Source organism: Trematosphaeria pertusa, assembly GCF_010094035.1.
Source record: "Trematosphaeria pertusa strain CBS 122368 unplaced genomic scaffold BU26scaffold_10, whole genome shotgun sequence".
Lineage (NCBI taxonomy): Eukaryota > Fungi > Ascomycota > Dothideomycetes > Pleosporales > Trematosphaeriaceae > Trematosphaeria > Trematosphaeria pertusa.
Window position 1 is genome coordinate 1209026 of NW_022987221.1, and position 18283 is coordinate 1227308.

Consider the following 18283-nt stretch of genomic DNA (forward strand, 5'->3'; position numbering starts at 1 on the left):
ATCGGAGAAAGAGAAGCCTGTAAGCCTCGCTTCCCCCATGCAGGCGGGAAGCCCAAGAAATGAAGCCCGTGATGAAGAAATCCCATGATGAATCACTTCCGCCCGGAAGCTTTCAGGAAAGGAAAACCCGTAATGAAAAAATCCCATGATGAATATGGATCACTTCCGCGCAATAAGCATCGGCGGGAAGCTTCCAGGAAATGAAAACCCGTAATGAAAAATTCCCATGATGAATGTGGATCACTTCCGCCACGCAATAAGCATCGGCGGGAAGCTTCCAGGAAATGAAAACCCATAATGGAGACCCATGGCATCCATGACGCACTTGAGAATATAAGGTACTCCACATGCGCGCTACAAGGGTTTCTGGCCCCAGACCACCCAGTAGCGGCACAAAGCGCCCTTCTCTTCGAGGCCTTGCTTCAACGCCGAGACCATCGCGACTGGGTCGAAGCTTGACCACTTCTCGCCCCCCTTGCTCTTGACAGCCGCAGCCATGCCCTCGGTCGCAAGGACATAGCTCATCGTGCCTTTCTCGGCAAGTTCAGCGTTCGGATTCATGGCTCCAATACGCGCGTCGAAGATCTGCTCCTGCACCCCGACAAACCCGTTCTCCTCGAGGATGTGCTTCAGAGTGGCACCATATGCGTCCGAGTTGTCTAGGCGCTTGCCGAGCAGCGACTTGATCAGATGCACAGCGGGGCCCAGCGGGCTGTCGGCGTCCGCCTCCGGCCCCGTCAAGTCCGCGTCTACGATCTGGATCCAGCCTCCCGGCTTCACTAGGCCAGCCAGGCCAGTGACTGCGGCTCGAAGCCCGGCGCCGATGGTATACAGGCCCGTGCGCTGGTGGACCAGGTCGAAGCTGTTCTTGTCGGCTTCGGGCCAGGCCTCGGTGATGGATTGGATGCGCAGACTCAGCGAATCCGGAAGCTTCTCGGCCTCGGGGAAGTGAGTGGGCACAAGGTCGGTTCCCACGAGCGTTCAACCGCTGCCGAGGTCATAGTCGCGGCATAGATCCTCGAGCCAATAGCCTACTCAAAGGTCAACTTGCGCACGCTCTATGGGAACGCGACTCGGATGACTTACCATTGCCGGTCGCGGAGTCGAGAATGCGCCCGCCTGGTCGGGTGAGGTCGATGGGCGCCAGGACCAGTTTCCCGCCCATGGCGTCCTTCACCACGTCGTGCTGCATCCGCATGCGCTTCGACTCTGAGGGCTTCGGTCCTTTGGCGGCTGCCTGTGAGGGTTGTGGCGCTGAGACATCGTCCATCTTTTTTGCAGGTTGCTGTTCTGAGGCCATGGTGAGGGTCGGGAGTTTGAGAGGTTGGAGAATGAGGAGAGAAAGAGGGGAGGGCCGGGCTTTAAGTAATATTGCACATCACTTGGGCACGGGGTCCCATTGCTGGCGGCCTTGGCGGGGCTTGGCACGGGTTGTCACGGTTTGCGGCACGGTTTGCGGCACGGCTTTCACTTCTCTTGAAATAAATGCGGTCAAGGTATGTATAGCGGACACAATACAGAACTGCCAACAAATGTTCAGTGCTCCGGACGGCGCAGCGGTTAGGTGCAGTCCAGTGATTCCCTTCCTCTTAGACGCCGAAAAGTAACACTGAATCAGAATAGGCGTAGTCAGCATAACCTCTACAGGTTGGAGACTTAAAACGAGAAAAATCAATCAATCAATCAATCACAATGACCATAAACTCGTATTAAACCCATTACACCACTCTCCCCTAACACGACAAGACCAAGCCCCTCCCCCCAACCCACCCATCTCTACGCCCACCCCATCAACACGACGCCCTTCCCATCAGCTCCCAGATCCCCAACACCCCCCTTCATTCCCCCGCCTTCTCTCCACGCCTCATCAATTAGCTCCCGCAGCCTCCGCGCAAACTTCTGGAACTGCCCCGCCTGATACGTGCCCTTCCACTCCCGCGGCAGCCTTATGTCAAACCCATCCACAACGACCTCCTCGCCCAGCGGCCGCGCGACCCACCGTATCCCGTCCGGCGAAGCTGTAGATGGCGTCTCCGGCCCCAGCGGCCGCAAATCCGCGCGCTCCGTGTGCCCCTCGCCAAATAGACTGAACAGCGTCAGCGCGAACGACGTCGGCGGGTGCCGCGCGTCGAAGAGGTTCGGCTGCTGCGTTGCGTTCAGAGTCCCGTTATGCTGCTGCTGCGGTCTCCGAGGACGTCCGAAGTACGGCCCCGGCGGATGCACTGGGAATCCACCGCTGGGCTGCGCCGGGGCGCCGTAGCTAAGATCGCCGCCTACGGAGGAGGCAGCGTCGCCCGTTACGCCGAGCAGCACGCGCCGGCCGCGCCGCTGGCATTCTTGCACCACGGCGCCCAGCGCGCTGCAGTTCAGCAGGCCGGGGGCTTGGAGCGCTTGCCGAGGGTTAGGCGCGGAGCAGCCGGGGTAGGAGTGCAGCGAGGGGTAGGCGCTCGGGCCGTAGAAGCGAGAGAGGAGGGGGAGGGTTATGGTGCGGATGTTTGGGTTGGCGCAGATGCGGCGGAGGGTGGTGAGTGCGTTGGCTGGGTAGGAGGTGTTTTGGGAGGGTGGGCTGGAGAAGGGGAGGAGAGTGGGCGTGCTGGGGAGCGTGGGGAGGGAAGAGGATGAAGTGCGGGTGGATGAGAAGGAGGTGAATGTGGTGTTGGGGTAGCGCGGTGTTGATGTACCCAAGGGCAGTCTGTGGGACGAGGATGCGGGGCTTGTTCCAGTGACGGCGCCGGTGGGCCGGACGACGGGCGAGGGCGTCACGGTCACGGTGATGTATCGAGTGCTTTGCCGCGTCGTTAGCCGTGTCGTTGTTGTTGAGTTCCCCGCTGCTGCTGTGGTGTTCGGCTTGATGCTCGGACGCAAGGGGTTCGTCAGGGTCAACGGCTTCGAGGCCGTCGGATTCGGATACACACTTCCGTTCCCGGAGTAGGAGTGGAACCCTGTCCTGGTACCCGTCGGGGGACTGAAAGATTCCGTGACGTAGAGATCGGTAGGTAAATGAAGAGTGATATTCCTCGCAGAGGACGAGGAGGTCGGATACACGGGCAGGATGGAGAACATCTGCTCGGAAGTCGGGGTCGCAGCTGCTGTTGTCATTGTGCCGTTTGCGCGCGTGGCAGGGGGGAAGCTGTAGGAGAAGTCGGGACTCCAGGTGTAGATTCGGTAGATTGATAGATCGGGCTTCCTCCGTGCTGTTGTCGTTGCGTTTGTTGGAATGGGGGGCCTGGAGGTAGAGGGGGCGCGAGATGTCCATGTGTAGATGGGTAGGATGGACATCTTAGGCTTCTTTGTCGTTCCAGTCCCAGTCCCAGTCCCAGTTCCAGTCGCCGTACCATTCCATCCCCCAGACGTCGGCGTTGAAATACTCAAACTACTTGCTTCTACCGGTGTTGGTGTTACATACACCGTCGTCGTCACACTAGCGGTGCTCGAACTCGCACTAGCACTCCCCTCCTCCTCCTCCTTGCCCATAATGCCGTCGAAAAGGTACCGCAGGATCTCAAACCCATCGTACTGGCCTAGAAAATTGCCCAGATCCTTAAAGAAGGTTTGCGGCTCCTTTTTGCTGTTCAGCGCGTTTTCCGGCTGCGGGAGGGCATTGCGGGGGTCCAGGAGCTCGTGGGTGTATGGATGGCGTGCATTAGGATTGGGGTTAGGGTTGGGAAGGGCGAAGGCGAGCGTAGTAGTGCTGGTCAGGAGGAGGAGGAGAATAGATATTAGAACGCGGAGGGTGGAGTTGGGACATGATGGCGCCATGGAGGGCGCGCTATATTAACTAACGAGCGAATAAAATGGAGACGCAAAAGAAACGAGTGACTAGATTGAGCGATGGAGTGGGAGAGGCGTTCTGCGGCGTTGTGGGAGGGCGTATATACGCGTCGTGTGCCAAGCAAGGGGAGAGGGTGGCCGGCAAGGGCGTGGAATGTGCGTCCATAACACATCAGTGCGCGTGTCTTGAGGGTGCGAACCGCTGCACTGGGATGGGTGCGCCTTAGGTGGGTTGAGGGCTCATTATTTGTTGGATGGTGGGGGTGTGGTGATGTGAGGGTGCGCATTCTTTGCGGTTTTGAGGTGGGACGGGAAGTGTGGAATGTTTTGGGATTTGTGGATTGCCGCAGTCTAGATTAGATTAGTTGGATGGGATGGAGTAATGGATTGGAGGGGCTAGAGAGGAAGAGGAGTAAGAACCCGATAAGCTGTGTGGGTGGAGGTGTACTTTCGACTTCGTGACAGCCATTCTAGCTCACGTGAAGATCGCATCCAGAAGGCTTCCTTCTTCACAATCGCAATCTGGGCAACAGCCTCAAAGGAAACATTTCCATCCCTGTCAACGTGAAATCCTTTCTTTTGACTCAGAACCTCCTTATATATAGCGATAGCCTCTTCCCAGCGGACTTCATCATCCTGTGTCCAGCCTCCAGCAAGCTCTCCAATAGCAGACCAGATGGCACACGCAAACTCGTCCAGGTCGTCCACCGGAAGAACAGCCGATTTCTCATACAGCTGCGCGTCCGCAGACTTGAAGCCGCCTTGCACTAAAAGCTCATGATTAAAAGCTGCATCTTTGTGCCTCGGATGCGGCTCAATAGCAGGCGGGGCATCCGGTCCCCAGATCCGACGACGCGTCTCTCCGGCAGACTCGCCCTGCGGTATTCTCAACCAGAACGCAGTGATAGCAGTCCCTCCAGGCTTCAGCGTGCGATACATTTCCTTTGCAGCAGCGACGGGGTCCGCCATGATCGGCAGTCCAAACGAAAAGAAAGAGTGTGTAAACGTCGAGTGAGCAAAGTCGAGCTTTCGGCAATTCATCACTTTTGCTTGGGATGGCCAGGCCTTCTGTCCTGCGAGCATATTGTAGATGGCCACCATAGGCGGCGCAAGATCGGTGGTATGGATGGCGATCGTCTTTGGCAGCGATGTCTGCAAGAATGGATTCCGCGATGCTGAGCGTTTCATCAGCGCTAATGATGGCAAAAGTCGCTCATCGTGTGGCATCGCCTACTTGGGTGTGAAAGACATCATGGCGTGGATGGTGCAGGGCCGCTGCTAAGGGTGAGGTACAAGTGTTGCGTGGGGGAAGAGGTCGCCTTATGCATCATTGCTGCGTAGCCGTCAGCCGTAGCACGGAATACTGCTCACATAATATTAGAACTACCTTTGAGAGACCTATATCTATTCATGTTCCAAATAATGTTGTTTCACCCCACTTACGATAGTAACGAAAAACCCGTGAAAGTTTTATGTGCCCCATCAGCACTAGAGCTGTACGCGCCACGTGAGACTCACCTCTTCAATACAGCGGACAGGATAAAAAATCGGTCATTGCAAACCACGTCGGGAAGGAACAAGTGGATTAACCTTCAGAACATGAGGAAAACTGCTCGGTCGCGGGATGGGTATCAGACGTAAATGAAAAGGACTTCAGTTAATTGAGCATGCTTTGTCGCTCAAATCTTTCAGCCTGCGCTGCACCACGTTGAAGCACTTAGCCCTTTCCTCAACCTGCTCCGGCGTGGCGGGCGGCGAGCCCATCGGCCCCAGCTTCGCCAGTGCAACGATCTGTGCCAGCATCTCCCCCGCATTCTGGCATTCTTTGCGTATGACGTGGAGCTTCAACGAGCGCTGCTCTTCGGCGTTGATGGAGAAGGCGCCGAAGCCGAATTTGGGCGTAAAGTCGACCGACATGCCGCCGCTGCCTTCATGGTCCGAGGCTTCTGCCTCGAAGATGGAGTTCGCGCCGGCCTCAAGCAGCGTGATGACCTGGTACATGATGGTGAGAAAGAGCAAGATGCAGCGGTCGCATCGTGATTCTTGCTGGCACTGCAAGACCTTGCGCATCTCATTGGTGACGGAGCGGACTGTGTTGATGACGAGATCGAGCACTTTCAGCTCCGAGAGTAGGTATTGTTCCATGGTGATAATGATGTTGGTGAGGGCCATTACACATTTGCCATCTAGGTTGGTCTTGAGCCGTGGCAGTTCGGTGAGGCTGGGCTCTACGGATGGGAGGGGCGCCGTTCCGGCTGGAGCAGAGAGCAAAGAAGTTGGAAGTAGCGGCGCGGATATCTGAGATAGAGGGGTTGGTAGGGTAGTGTTTGGAGAGGCTGCGGTGGCTACGTTGCCAATCCGGTCAAGATCGAGAGGGGGGAGATTACTCTCGCCAGCGGATATAGAAGTCGTAGAGGAAGGCTCGGTGTCTCCTATGCCAGAAGTGACACGCGAGATGCTCTGCAGGGTGTCGCTTACATCGGCGAACATCCCCACGGGCGTCTCCAGCGAAAGCAAGGCTTCGTTCCAGTTCCACCCGTCGGGCGTCCAGCCCGGGAGCGTCTGATCGCGGGGGCCGGGCACGTGCGGCTGTGGGGACGGTAGATCTGATGCCGAGACTGTGATCGTTTCATGCGCCTCAGCTGCATCCTCGTCCTGGACTTGAACGGAATTGGAACGCGAGCGAGTAGTGTCGTCAGGGCCGGGCGGGTCTTCTTGAGTCTTCTTCCGTTTCGTTCGTACTCCTTGGACCTTGCCGACTCTAGATTCAGCGTAGACGCATTCGACGTGGATGCTTGTGCAGCGACCACATCCGCTTCTCTCGCCGCTGCATTTAACCTAAACAGAAGGTCTGATGTCAGCCATTGCGCTACTTGGTAAGAAGTTTTATCGAACCTTTGCGGTGTTGCATTGGTTGCATGCTGCTCGAAGCCTAGGTGGCTTTGGTTGGTAGCTGCTGTGGGGGTTATTAATCTAGGCGAGCCGTTTATTGGCGTGGGCGTGAAGAGGCGACTAACCTTCTCGAGACCTGCTCTGATGCAGGCATGGTAGCGAAATAGTGATAGGCCGCCGAGGATTACAGGCGTGGTGGATACTACGGTAGTACTCAGCAGTTCCATAAGAACTTCAAGCTAGAAATGGTAAGAAAGAAGCGTTACTAGAACACGAGCGGAGTATAGCAGCTAAAAAGGGTAGACGAACACCCCATACGAAACCGCGCCGCAATCGTGCATCGGGGTGAGGAGTGAAGTGTCAGGGGCAGGGATCGTCTCAAATGAGGATATGTGCAGCTGCAGGGAGAGAGAGTGCGGTGCATCTTCACGATGTCCGAGAGGGAGAGGCTGGATCTGCCCGCAGTGAGTGGTGTTTGGGCGTTGTGGCCAAATGTTGAACGATGGCTGGCTGACTCATTGCCGTTGCTTCTCAGCCTAGGTACGGCCCGCCATGATCGCCTGGCTGCGGCTCCTCCCGTCAACTGTGAGAGCTCCTTGTGTTGACAAGGGTGGTGCTAGCCTGCTTTTTGGGGGTGTGGCCACTTTGGTAGACCGGAGTCCGACAATAAACGAGCAGAACCAGAACCGTGGGAAGAAAGTATCAAGGCCGGAGACAGATGGGAAAAGATGATCCAGATCGGCATTTCATCTCGCCGTTTTGACGGCTGTGTGGTGTTGGCCCAATTAATTACAGCATTCGCAACTCAGGCGTAGCAGCTGCGGCAAATGGCGCCTGAACGAGCCAATGCACGCTTTATCGTTTAAATATCTTTGTGCTACTTGCGTGCAGCGAGCATGTTGGCCGGCAGCTTTGATTCCCCACTCAGGCTGCTTAGCCGCTAGACGGGAATAATCCTGCGACCGGGAGCCCCGGATGGCCCCACTTGACCTCGACGCGTGGCGGTCTTCGTGGAAAATGATATGTACAGTACCCTGGCAACAGTGCAGGTTGCAAGCTGTACTTCCAAGGTATATGGCGGGGAGGCCCAAATTAGGCGTGATCCCGCGACAAAGTTCGCTAACGAGACCTCGCCACCCCCCGTCGTCCTGTAATACCCTGTTATCTCGTCTTAAGTTTGCCGTCTTTCGAGTCCTCTTGTGCGTAGGCAGAAGCTTCATTTTGCTGTTAGTCAGTATAACCTCTATTGGTAGCTTGAAACGAGAAAAATCAATCAATAGACGGCGTCGAACGGTGGCTTGTCTGCGTCCATGTCGGCGATCGTGAATGCCTATAGCTTCCACCTCTCAGCAGGCCGGGAGGCGATGGTAAGGTCGGAGATCTTTGTGCAACTTATGCAATCGAATTGTCTTGATCTCACAGAGAGGGTGTCATCCTATATGGCTTTGGGGTCCAGTCTGAACAAGTCATCGTTACATTCTCGTCCTTCCCAACGCGGCGTATACAGATATTCCGCCGTGTTGGTGGTCGGTCCTTTGAAACCGACGGCCCGCTCCTCGCGCAGCGGGATCCGGACGCTACTCTTGATCGGCAGCCGATGGTTGAGTATGCAAGAACTGGTGGGCCGCTACAATCTGTGCCTAGCGAATGGACTCCGGTGCTTAATGAGCATGTCGGAACCCATTTGGCTGTCCAAGTGGCCTAGAAGAGCCTCGCATCTGCATGCTATAAAGTGCAAACTATCATAGTCCGGTCAGCTTCCCTGTTATCGTTAACTGAGAACGTAAGTCACAAAATGGCAAGCTCCAAGAGCAAGGAAGAGTACGTGATGAGCAGCGACAGCGAGCTACAAAGGCTTGCAAACCAACATGTCGTGCTCAAGAGCGGCATGGGCACTCTAGCTCTTGCTCCGGTCGACTTCACCAGTCCCAATCTCCGTATCCTCGACTCAGGAACTGCCGACGGTACGTTTTTTGCCTTTTTCCAGTGCTTGCAACCGCTCCAAGCAGAGATGTTAATGGCGCAAACGTTAGGCTTGTGGCTTCGTGAGCTCGATGAATCGGTCGGTGGATCGCATACCTACGTCGGGACCGACATCGTTCCGGAATTCTTCCCCAAGCACCCACCGCAAAGGCACTCCTTTCATGTGCAATCCATAACCCAAGATTGGCCGGATAGCTGGGCATCGACATTCGACTATGTTCACCAGCGGCTGGTCCTGGTAGGAGCTGGGCAAAGCCCGCTCAGTGAATGCATCGGCAGACTAGCCAAGCTTGCAAAACCGGGCGGATGGGTTGAGCTCGTCGAATACGACTTCACCGAAGAGTTGGAAAATGGCCCGGCGATCCGTCGGCTGGACCTCATGATGCAGAAGATTTTGGACAAGGTAGGCGTTGGAATTGACTTCAGCACACGAATGAAGGGCTACTTGAGCGATGCTAGCCTGGTAGATATGCAAGAGAAAGTTTTCTATGTCCCGTACGGAGCAGCGTGTTTAGATGCAGATGTAGCGAAGAAGGGTGTGGAGCATTTGGTTACGGCTTCCATCGGCTTGCAGGGCTACCTTAACGGTATGGGATGTGGCATATCGGTTTCGAAGCAGTTGATGGATTGCTGACAACTCTCAGGTCCGGAAGAATTGAACATGACAGCGCAAGAGATGAAAGACTTCCCAGAAGAGGTCAGAAAGGAGTTGGAAAACAGGGGTGCTATCATGAAGATCTTGGCCGTGTGCGGCCGAGTACCCGAATGATGGGACCCCGATGACACCCACAATTCTGTGCTCAGGGCGAATACCTAGGTAGTCCATAATATGGCTGGGACAGATGTCAGAGTACTTGTCAGCTCCGCCTCTATATCTCCCATTCTACTCATTTCTTCGCAACAGCCATGATGCACACCATCCTGAGCACTGTCTCGCCCTTGTCGTTCTTGGAGATTCCATCCCCGCTCTTCAGCTGCTCCACAATATCCGCAATAGCCTCGTCCCACTTGTCCTCGTCATTCTGGCTCCATCCGCTCGGCAAGGCGCCAAGGTAGCTCCAAGCCAGCTGAGCCCATCGCTTCATGTCGCCGATCTTGAGGAAGCAGTCCTTCTCCGAGCAAGTGATATCGATGAAGCCGCCTGTCTCCAGCGACTTCCTGAGATCTGCTTCTTGGAAGCCTTCCAGCGGCAGGAGAGCCGGCATCGGGCCGTCCTTTCCACGAGTGCGCCAGTGGGCGTGCTGCAGGGCCTCGACATGCGGCATGTAGACCCAGATGGAGGCGATTGCGATGCCACCGGGCTTCAGGGTGCGATAGATGTTCTTGGCAGCGGTATCGTGATCGCCCAGGCAGTGGAAGGCGAAGCTCGTGATGGAATGGGTGAAGTGGTCGGCCGGGAAGGTAATCTGTTGGGCCGACATGACGGCCGTGCTGACGGGCCAGTTGTGGGACTTCGCGAGTGCGGCGCAGCCCTCAACGAACTGCGGATTGATGTCGGTCGCGTCGATGTGGATGTTCGTGCCTGGGGCCAGCGACTCCATGATGCAGGTCGTGACGGCGCCTGAGCCGCAGGCGTTGTCGTGAATGGCATCGCCGTCAGAGAAGGGCGGGATGAGGCCAAGGCTGTACTTGATCGCCGTCTCGCTGACATCGCCCTGGAGCTCGGCCAAGTGCGAGGCCTCGTAGTGGGTGATTTGCTTGGGCTGGAACGCCATGGTGTGCTGGAGAGAGAGGGCAGCAGAAAGTTGAGAGTGGGGTAGGAGAGAGCGTTGAGAGTGTGGTAGGTGAGAGCAGTACCTCGCCGGTGGGAGCGGCATATATTCTGGTGCTGGCCTTGGAAGGGGTGCCGTAGGCCAAGGCCCGTGCGAGGCACAGCTCGTTGGTGTCAGGGGAGCTGTGTAACCGTCTTTGGCTAGCCCCGAACCCGGCGCTAGCCGAACGAAGGAAGGGCAATTGGGACGGCGCGCCATGTCTACGCGCTAGTCACACTTATTTCCATGTCGACCGCTACGTACGCCCTGAATCCACCAACGATACCGCCAACGATACCCCCAACTGTCCTTCAAGCTCTGCTCGTGGGCCGGCGCCGCACGCCACGACCACTTACAGCCCTTCAGTTTCGGCTCACCGTGTAAGAGGTGATGACGGCGATGCCGTCGTTCCCATTGCCAGAGTCAGGTTCCCTGTTTGCGAGCTCGACTTCCTCGGCGTGAGCGACCGTCTTGTTGCCCAGACCGCGCTCGCCGACTTGACTAGAACTGTCATCGAGCCTAGCGAATCCGGTGACAGACTCGTTGCCGGAGTTCCCCCCGGACCTCGACCCGTACGACTTGTTGATCGTGCTGCGGCTGCTGCGGGCGTAGGATAGGAGTCGGTTGGCCATGGAATTCAACTTGGGAGCGAGTTCCACCATGACCGGTTTCAAACTGGGGACGCAGCAGCAGATAATCCCGATCGGAAGTTCGAGCGTTTGAAGCAGAATCCCAAACCACGAGTAGTCGGTCACGTCCTGCGGGGGTATTCCGGTAAGATCGATGACGCATCCAATTTTGATCAACGATATGATGCTTGCGCTGTGGCGCCGTTAGTCCAACGGTCGCTAGAAAGTCCGACACATCCCGGGAGAAAGCTTACATGAGACCCAGGCATAGCAGCACAGATAGGATCACCTTGCTTCGAGTGGACACCTTCAGCTTCCAGATCAAAGGCATCGGCAGTATTACGATCCCAAAGTCAAGAATGACGTGCATCAGACTGATGGACGAGCACCAAGGCTTTAGGGCGATACAATGTCCTTGCTCCGTCGGATTCCACTGTTTGCTCACCGGAACGCAGAAGAAGATCTGCCCGAAGAATCCCGCGATGCCCAAACCAGTTATCAGCGCGACGAGTACATAGCATGCCCAGCGAAACGTGTCCACGATCCCGAAAATCCGGATGTAGAAAAACATGATCGAAAGTTGGACGACGGACACCACTACAATCCATAGCGAGAAGTTCACAAACAGAATCTACCTTGAGGGTCAACAATCCGAACTAGCATTGCTTGTGGGAAGTTACGAGTATGTTATCGTACCTTCAGAAACGTGGTGATAGCATTGGGATCAATCGCCATGACAGTCGCAATTGGTAGACCTACTCCTCCGGCAAACACAGCTGCCATATTAATGCCTTGGAATACCCAAGTCAAGAGCTTTTACAGCGTCAGCTTCCAGGAACACAGCTGGGATGGATGTGAAACATACTAGCGCAACAAAACACAGCCAGTCGTCGAATGCGAATTGGGCCTTCTGCAATCGCCTCGCTCTGAATCGCAGAGCCACACACAACGTGGCCAACACAACCATTATGACTGGGACAATCACAACGGCGAGCTGATGGTGGTTTGTTGCTTTGAACATCGTCATTTTGCCGGCGGCTTCTTGAGCAGGTCGTAAACGTTAATCCGAAGATTTTGCTGTACAAAACGCGAAAGACTGTCACAAGAAGAGATTAGAAGCGAACACGAGAGATACGAATTGCCACCTTCTGGAAGAAATGGGGTGGCGAACGCACGACCATCGAGGCATACAGGTGAGCCCGCTACGTCTAACAGTCGGGTACCGATTTCACGCAGGTCGACGGTAGCGTAATGCCAGCATATTCATGTTAGCAGAAGATTATCTGACTAATTCGCCCCCGCAGGCAGGGACGGCATCAACAGAGTCCGGCAGGCTGGATCGGCAACCGGCCTAGGCAGTAGTCATTTGTTCGAAGGCCGGGTGCCGAATTTCAAGCCTCGCATGCCAAACATGGCGACAAGAGACAAATCACAAGCTTCTATGGAGGGGGTTTTTTTTTCGCCTGTGAGCACGTGCGATAGTAGACTAGCTGCAAAAGTTTGTTGAGCGCGGCTAACTCCTCGCAATTGCGCCCTGCAACGACCCCATACAGTACAGAATCGCTGACGACAAGTTGAACGCGTTAAGCTTGGCCAAGGTCTTGCATTCCTCGCCGACCAAACTCCCTCAAGCAGGGGCTTCCTTTAACTCGCGAGTCCCTTCCGGCCTCCTACCTTACGCGATATCCTCGGTAGTTCTCGTGCTATTCCACACCCTGCAAAAGAACCCATGCTCATAGCGTTAGGAATCATCCTCAAAGGGGAACAGCAATCTCCTGCAGCGTACACGCCCTCAACGCTGGTCCGATTAAACGGCGGCGTTACCTTGATGCCCATGCCTGGGATACACTCAACTCCAAGCTGATCGGAAAGCGTACGATCCACGCTCAGGTCTGGCTTATGGACAACGAAAGCCAGTAATATCTGCTCCCCTTCGTCAAACTCTATGCATATTCCGCGATCATCCGTCCCTTTGACCAGGCGTTTGATACGTCTGTTTTCAACGTGGATCCCTTCGGGGACTTTGACTGCCAGCTCCTCCGCCAGCGATGAATCACCGTTGGTGTAGATGGTCACTGATTCCACGAATTTATGAGCATCTTGCGCGTTGGTGATAGCATGCCCGGGATGGGCTAGAGTGCCGACAGCTAGCACGCCTGCAGTTCGACTGCCCTGATGCTCATATCCGAAGCAAAACATGCAGTAGAAGCTGAGTACACTAATTAGCAGGTTGAATTCTTCCGTGGAAACTTGGTCAGGCCTACATTGACTTCCCATAATTTTCTGCATATCCTTCTATGTCCGGGTATGCTTCTTGCACTCCGGTCGCCAAGAGCACCTTCTTACCTGTCCATTTTTCCCCGCCTGCATCGATGACCTCAAAACTCCCGCCCAAGGTCTTCCTCGCCGTTACGACGGGTTGTGGAATGAAATCGACGAGGCGTGACGCTTTCAGCTCAGATCTAGTCGCTTCCTGCATCTTTTTCGGATCCTCGCCCTCCCATCCGGAGGTGAGGCGTGTCTTCGTCGAAGGTGCATTGCGTGGCGTGTTGGAGTCGAAGACCACGCATCTGTGGAGGGCTCGGTAGAGTGTCAGTGCTGCAGACAGGCCGGCGTAGCTTCCACCGATAATGATGACGTCGTACATCGCTTGGGAATTCGCTGCAGGCTGGACCATGGTGGATGGCATGACGACGAGTTTCTTGGTGGAACAAAACGGTAAGTAAGATGACTTAATGAAGCAGAAAGAGTACATACCTAGGTTCATTGAAACTCATGGCCCAAATTGAAAGGACGCCGAGCCCTATCCAGGTACGACGGCGGCACCCGGTGCCTCAAAGGCCTCGGGCAGCGGAAGCTCTGGTCGCCGCTCGCTGAACTTCAGCGCCGAAAACAGGAAGGTACGGGCCGGTGAGTAGACTCCAGTACTCATAAAACCGGTGACCAGGTGATACTATGCGGACGAAGTTCGTTCGGGCAGCATACAGCGGTCTGAAAATCGAAAGGACATCCACCCGGCCGCCGTTACGGATGCTTAGCTTGGGATTCATATATATGTATTATGAGGATCCAGTGGCCGGTCCTTCTAACGGAAACTGAATTGCAATCTTCTTCACTGTACAAGATGGGTTCAAGTGATGAATTCCAGATTTTTGATGTTCTGATCATTGGTGGTGGAATTTCCGGCCTTGCCGCCGCTCTTACATTGGCTCGACAGCAGCATACAGCGGTGGTGCTAGACTCCGAGGTCTATCGAAATGCACCGAGCCCTCACATGCACAACGTCCTGACGTGGGATCGCGAGTCTCCCCAGAAGTTCCGAGCTGCAGCCAAGAAGAACATTCTAGATTACTATGCCACCATCCGTTTCGAAAAGGCCGACATCGACATGATCGAGGAAGTCAAAAGTGTTCCGCAGCAGCAGTTCACTGCTACCGGCAGCGATGGCACAGTTTGGCGTGGGAGGAAGGTCATCCTCGCAAACGGCGTGCGCGATGTCTTCCCTGAGATTGAAGGATATGCGGAGTGCTTTGCCAAAGCCATGTAAGTGCGCCCTGTACTTCTGAGACAACATCCAGTCTGACTTCTTACAGCTTCCACTGCTTCTTCTGCAAGGGATACGAGGCTCGAGGTGCCGAAAACGCCGGGATTCTTGCTGTACCAGATATTGCATCCGCCCCTGCGGCCCTACATTTTGCGCGAACGGCCCTGAAGTTCGCGAAATCCATCACAATATACACGCACGGTTCAGAAGAGCTGGAAAAGGCAATTGCTAACATACAGGGAGACAATCAACTGTTCAAAATCGACAATCGGCGCATCGTGCGATTCGAAAAAGGTTCCGACCTTGCCAATGTTATCATCCACTTCGAAAGCGGTGAAACGGTCACGGAGGGTTTTCTGGGGCACAGACCGAAGACGGAGCCCAAAGGGGACTTCCATAAACAGCTTGGACTTGATATGTCGCCGATGGGCGATCCAGTCGCGAAACCCATGTTCTGCGAGACGACAAGGAAGGGGGTATTTGTTGGCGGGGATGGCGCATCACCAATCAAAATCATCCCTCAGGCGCTTTTCTCCGGGTCCGCGGCGGCGGCAGCAGTCTGCGCACAGATTCAGGCCGAAGATGCTGGACAGCCTTGCATTTTCTAATTCGATAGGTTGGATGGCTCAAAGTGTCCGTACGTAGATTAAAGCTTGATTATTGTTCATACACCGGCCGCCGAGACTCTTTGTCGTGAGGCGTAGCGCCTGTCAGCGTGTACGACAACGCCGCGAGCCTGCTCTCAACCGCTCATGGGTGTTACGGCGCAGCCTGTTCACTCTCTTCATTTGAGCTTTTGAGGGCGCTTGCTTTGCCGAACCCAAGCCTCTTTCTCAACCCTCCCGACCGTTTCGCATTCCTTCTCACCTTTCTGACCTGTAGCCATCATGGTGACTAGCGAGTCCAAGAGTTCTCAAGAAAACGTCGAGTTCGAAACCATGCCTGCGTCTGTCAAAAAAGGCGCTCCAGCCCAGCCGCCCTCGGCTGTCACGTCCCTTCATGATGCGCCATCTAAACCGTCATCACCATCGCGCGGGCTGCGGTTCTGGCTCATTATCCTTTCCGGATGTCTGGTGGACTCCTGCACCGCCCTGGACAGCACCATCATTGCGACTGCTCTTCCCAAGATCACTACCAAACTTCATGGCGAGCAGCAGTACGTCTGGTTGGCCAACACCTACGTGTTTTCTTGCACCGCAGTCATGCCATTCGTGGGCCAGACATCCAATATCTTCGGTCGCCGGGTGCCGATGATCATCTCAGTCATACTGTTCTCCCTTGGAAACGCCATCGCTGGGGCCTCTGTCAATGCTCCCATGCTGATAGCTGGTAGAGTCGTCAGTGGCCTCGGCGGTGGTGGCGTATTCGTCCTGCAGGACTTGATCATCTGTGATCTGGTGCCTGTGCGGGAGCGAGCCATGTTCCTTGGGATTCGTATCGCTATTGCAACCGTCTTTACTATCCTTGGCCCCATCCTCGGCGGAGTCCTCGCGCAGCGATCATGGCGGTGGGTGTTCTTCATTAACCTACCTTTTGCCGGCGTCGCCCTCCTGATTATGGTCCCGTTCCTGCGTCTCAAATATAAGCGAGAACCATCGTGGAAGAAAGCTGTCGCTCGCATCGATTTCCTGGGCAACTTCATATTCGTTTGCGCCATCTGTGCTGTCCTATTGGGGTTGATCATGGGCGGAACACAGTACGCTTGGTCTTCATGGCACATAATCGTACCGCTCGTGGTAGGATTCGCTGGCTGGATTGCCTTTCACTTCCATCAGGCCTCGCCCATTTGCAAGGAGCCCAGCATGCCTCCGTTACTGTTCAAAAACCGGACGTCGGTCACCTGTTTGGTTTTGACCTTCATTTCCAACAGTCTGATGCAGTGGATCGTGTTCTTCCTACCTGTCTACTTCCAGTCACTCAAAGGAGCGAGTCCCCTAAAATCTGGCGTCGACGTACTTCCCTTCAGCGTCCTCTTCGTTCCTTTAGCAATCCTAACTGGAGGACTCATAGCCAAATACGGAAAATATAAACCGATACACCTCATCGGGTTCGGATTCGCATCAGTCGGATGCGGCCTCCTCTCTATCCTTGATGGCGGCTCCCCTAAAGTTCAATGGATCTGGTTCCAACTCTTAATCGCAATTGGCGTCGGCTTTACTATGGTTAGTATACTGCCCGTCATGCAGGCTTCCTTGCCGGAGTCGTACGTCGCTACTGCTACAAGCACCTTTGCTTTTGTACGTAATTTCGGCTTCGTATGGGGAGTCACGATTCCAGCCGTCATATTCAACGCCAGAGTCAATCGAAATCTTCACTGGATCGACGATGACACCACTCGAGCTCGCCTGAGTAATGGAGGTGCGTACGGATACGCAGGCACGGGAGAGATCAACCGCCTCGAATCCAATGTAAAGGCCCAGGTCCACGATGTTTATGCTTCAGCTATGGAAACAATGTGGCAAGCAGCCGCGGCGATGGCAGCGGTCGCATTCTTTTTAGTGTTCCTAGAGCAAGATATCGAGCTAAGAATGGATATGGAAACCGAGTTTGGGATGGAAGATGAGAAAAAGGTCCAGGAAACGTCGCTTCCCAAATGAGTATCCACGTGGATTTACGAACTTGAGGCATACTTGGAGGGCGTTGGCGGCTGTGGCACGATTAATTTCAAAAACACTATTGTGTATATACAAAGTTTCATAGATTAATATATGTTGTCTTGAGTCAGAGTCGCCCACTGTACAATTCTGGAACCGTCTCTTAGAATAAGCTAAGGCTCGTTAGTAAGCCACCTATACCTAACTTTCAAACCGTGACGTTGTCACTCACTGGCAAAGTACCCTTGCGTGACCGCGGAATCGAGAGCCATGGAAACCCTCCTCCCTCCTCCCCGGGTGCCGAGTGAGGACCACCGGACCCTACAAGCTAGACGTCTTTTCAGCAACGAAACTCCGAAACCCGGCCGAGCTTAATCCACCCGCCGATAGCTTCTTCGTGTGAAAGTTTGAAGTTTTTGAAAAGAAATCTGGCTTCACACCTTTGCAGGCGATCGGACTCAACAGAATATACCGGCCTGAAAACTGAAAGCCCGCCGCGCAAAAGCGTAGGGATCGATGCGCTCCACAGCAAGGATTCTAACAATATTTTCCTTCTCTGTCACTCTACACACCTGCTTATTTTGGCGTGCGGGGCTCTTCCTTATACAGAACTGCGGCCTGAACGACATCTACGAGGAAGCTCCTCTTATCGGTAAGTCTTAGGGCCGCCATTAGTTCGGCTGCGGTGCATGGAGTATGGAGTCCTTGACCTAAGTTGATCGCCACAGACGGACATAACGACTTTCCAATATGGATTCGGGCCTTCTATCACAACCACATCTATCAATCCAACTTCACCAATGGATCAGAGCTTTATGGGCAAGTCGACTTTCCTCGTATCCGTCAGAGCAAGCTTCGAGGTCAGTTTTGGAGCGTCTACGTTGAATGGTATTTGCTCACATACACTTTCCTGCGTTCAGTTTTTTTAACTCCAGCATAGTCCAAAGGCATCAGCGAATTACTCCGATGAGATATACCGCGAAATCGTACATGACACACTTCAACAGATTGATCTCGTTGAGCGCCTCGTTAAAGCATACCCCACTTATCTCCAGCATGCATACACGGCCTCTGAAGTCTGGAATATATTTTCCTGCTCTACGAAAATTGCCTCTCTGA

General features: G+C 54.6%; 10 protein-coding genes across 10 annotated transcripts; 3 read left to right on the forward strand and 7 right to left on the reverse strand.

The window, feature by feature from the left end:
- Positions 1–354: 354 nt before the first annotated feature.
- Positions 355–1300, reverse strand: BU26DRAFT_607010 (uncharacterized protein; the record flags this gene model as incomplete). The annotated part of the gene is made up of 4 exons (XM_033835712.1): positions 355–939; positions 987–1031; positions 1087–1119; positions 1178–1300. The coding sequence occupies 4 exons, from the start codon at positions 1298–1300 to the stop codon at positions 355–357; spliced, it is 786 nt and encodes a 261-aa protein (XP_033681838.1).
- A 476-nt stretch (positions 1301–1776) lies between these two features.
- Positions 1777–3759, reverse strand: BU26DRAFT_576876 (glycoside hydrolase family 18 protein; the record flags this gene model as incomplete). The annotated part of the gene is made up of 1 exon (XM_033834385.1): positions 1777–3759. One exon carries the CDS (start codon positions 3757–3759, stop codon positions 1777–1779), a length of 1983 nt encoding a protein of 660 aa, XP_033681839.1.
- A 408-nt stretch (positions 3760–4167) lies between these two features.
- Positions 4168–4959, reverse strand: BU26DRAFT_488188 (uncharacterized protein; the record flags this gene model as incomplete). Its single annotated transcript, XM_033825972.1, has 1 exon — positions 4168–4959. One exon carries the CDS (start codon positions 4957–4959, stop codon positions 4168–4170), a length of 792 nt encoding a protein of 263 aa, XP_033681840.1.
- Positions 4960–5158: 199 nt separating this feature from the next.
- Positions 5159–7137, reverse strand: BU26DRAFT_607012 (uncharacterized protein). Its single transcript, XM_033835713.1, has 3 exons — positions 6789–7137; positions 6667–6727; positions 5159–6609 (listed from the first exon to the last, which is right to left on the reverse strand). Exons 1-3 carry the CDS (start codon positions 6815–6817, stop codon positions 5425–5427), a joined length of 1275 nt encoding a protein of 424 aa, XP_033681841.1. The 5' UTR covers positions 6818–7137; the 3' UTR covers positions 5159–5424.
- A 1354-nt stretch (positions 7138–8491) lies between these two features.
- BU26DRAFT_431537 (uncharacterized protein) lies at positions 8492–9280 on the forward strand (the record flags this gene model as incomplete). The annotated part of the gene is made up of 2 exons (XM_033823931.1): positions 8492–8627; positions 8697–9280. The coding sequence occupies 2 exons, from the start codon at positions 8492–8494 to the stop codon at positions 9278–9280; spliced, it is 720 nt and encodes a 239-aa protein (XP_033681842.1).
- BU26DRAFT_521244 (S-adenosyl-L-methionine-dependent methyltransferase) lies at positions 9116–10494 on the reverse strand. The gene has a single exon (XM_033829485.1). The coding sequence runs from the start codon at positions 10359–10361 to the stop codon at positions 9534–9536; it is 828 nt and encodes a 275-aa protein (XP_033681843.1). The 5' UTR covers positions 10362–10494; the 3' UTR covers positions 9116–9533.
- Positions 10495–10759: 265 nt separating this feature from the next.
- Positions 10760–12047, reverse strand: BU26DRAFT_567180 (uncharacterized protein; the record flags this gene model as incomplete). The annotated part of the gene is made up of 4 exons (XM_033833630.1): positions 10760–11219; positions 11281–11657; positions 11723–11839; positions 11892–12047. 4 exons carry the CDS (start codon positions 12045–12047, stop codon positions 10760–10762), a joined length of 1110 nt encoding a protein of 369 aa, XP_033681844.1.
- Positions 12048–12605: 558 nt separating this feature from the next.
- Positions 12606–13703, reverse strand: BU26DRAFT_576889 (thioredoxin reductase glit; the record flags this gene model as incomplete). Its single annotated transcript, XM_033834386.1, has 2 exons — positions 12606–13235; positions 13291–13703. The coding sequence occupies 2 exons, from the start codon at positions 13701–13703 to the stop codon at positions 12671–12673; spliced, it is 978 nt and encodes a 325-aa protein (XP_033681845.1). The 3' UTR covers positions 12606–12670.
- Positions 13704–14150: 447 nt separating this feature from the next.
- Positions 14151–15178, forward strand: BU26DRAFT_576891 (FAD/NAD(P)-binding domain-containing protein; the record flags this gene model as incomplete). The annotated part of the gene is made up of 2 exons (XM_033834387.1): positions 14151–14569; positions 14620–15178. The coding sequence occupies 2 exons, from the start codon at positions 14151–14153 to the stop codon at positions 15176–15178; spliced, it is 978 nt and encodes a 325-aa protein (XP_033681846.1).
- Positions 15179–15508: 330 nt separating this feature from the next.
- On the forward strand, positions 15509–17167 carry BU26DRAFT_430573 (putative macrolide phosphotransferase k; the record flags this gene model as incomplete). The annotated part of the gene is made up of 1 exon (XM_033823889.1): positions 15509–17167. The coding sequence occupies one exon, from the start codon at positions 15509–15511 to the stop codon at positions 17165–17167; it is 1659 nt and encodes a 552-aa protein (XP_033681847.1).
- Between the last annotated feature and the right edge of the window lie 1116 nt (positions 17168–18283).

What these genes read in the sequence shown, in the direction of transcription:
- BU26DRAFT_607012 (XM_033835713.1), bottom strand. Translation starts at nt 6,817, where the DNA reads ATGCCTGCATCAGAGCAGGTCTCGAGAAG. An exon ending in TCAGAGCAGGTCTCGAGAAG is followed by an intron (nt 6,728 to 6,788) that starts GTTAGTCGCCTC and finishes TAACCCCCACAG; the next exon opens with CAGCTACCAACCAAAGCCAC. An exon ending in ACCAATGCAACACCGCAAAG is followed by an intron (nt 6,610 to 6,666) that starts GTTCGATAAAAC and finishes CCTTCTGTTTAG; the next exon opens with GTTAAATGCAGCGGCGAGAG.
- BU26DRAFT_521244 (XM_033829485.1), bottom strand. Translation starts at nt 10,361, where the DNA reads ATGGCGTTCCAGCCCAAGCAAATCACCCACTACGAGGCCTCGCACTTG.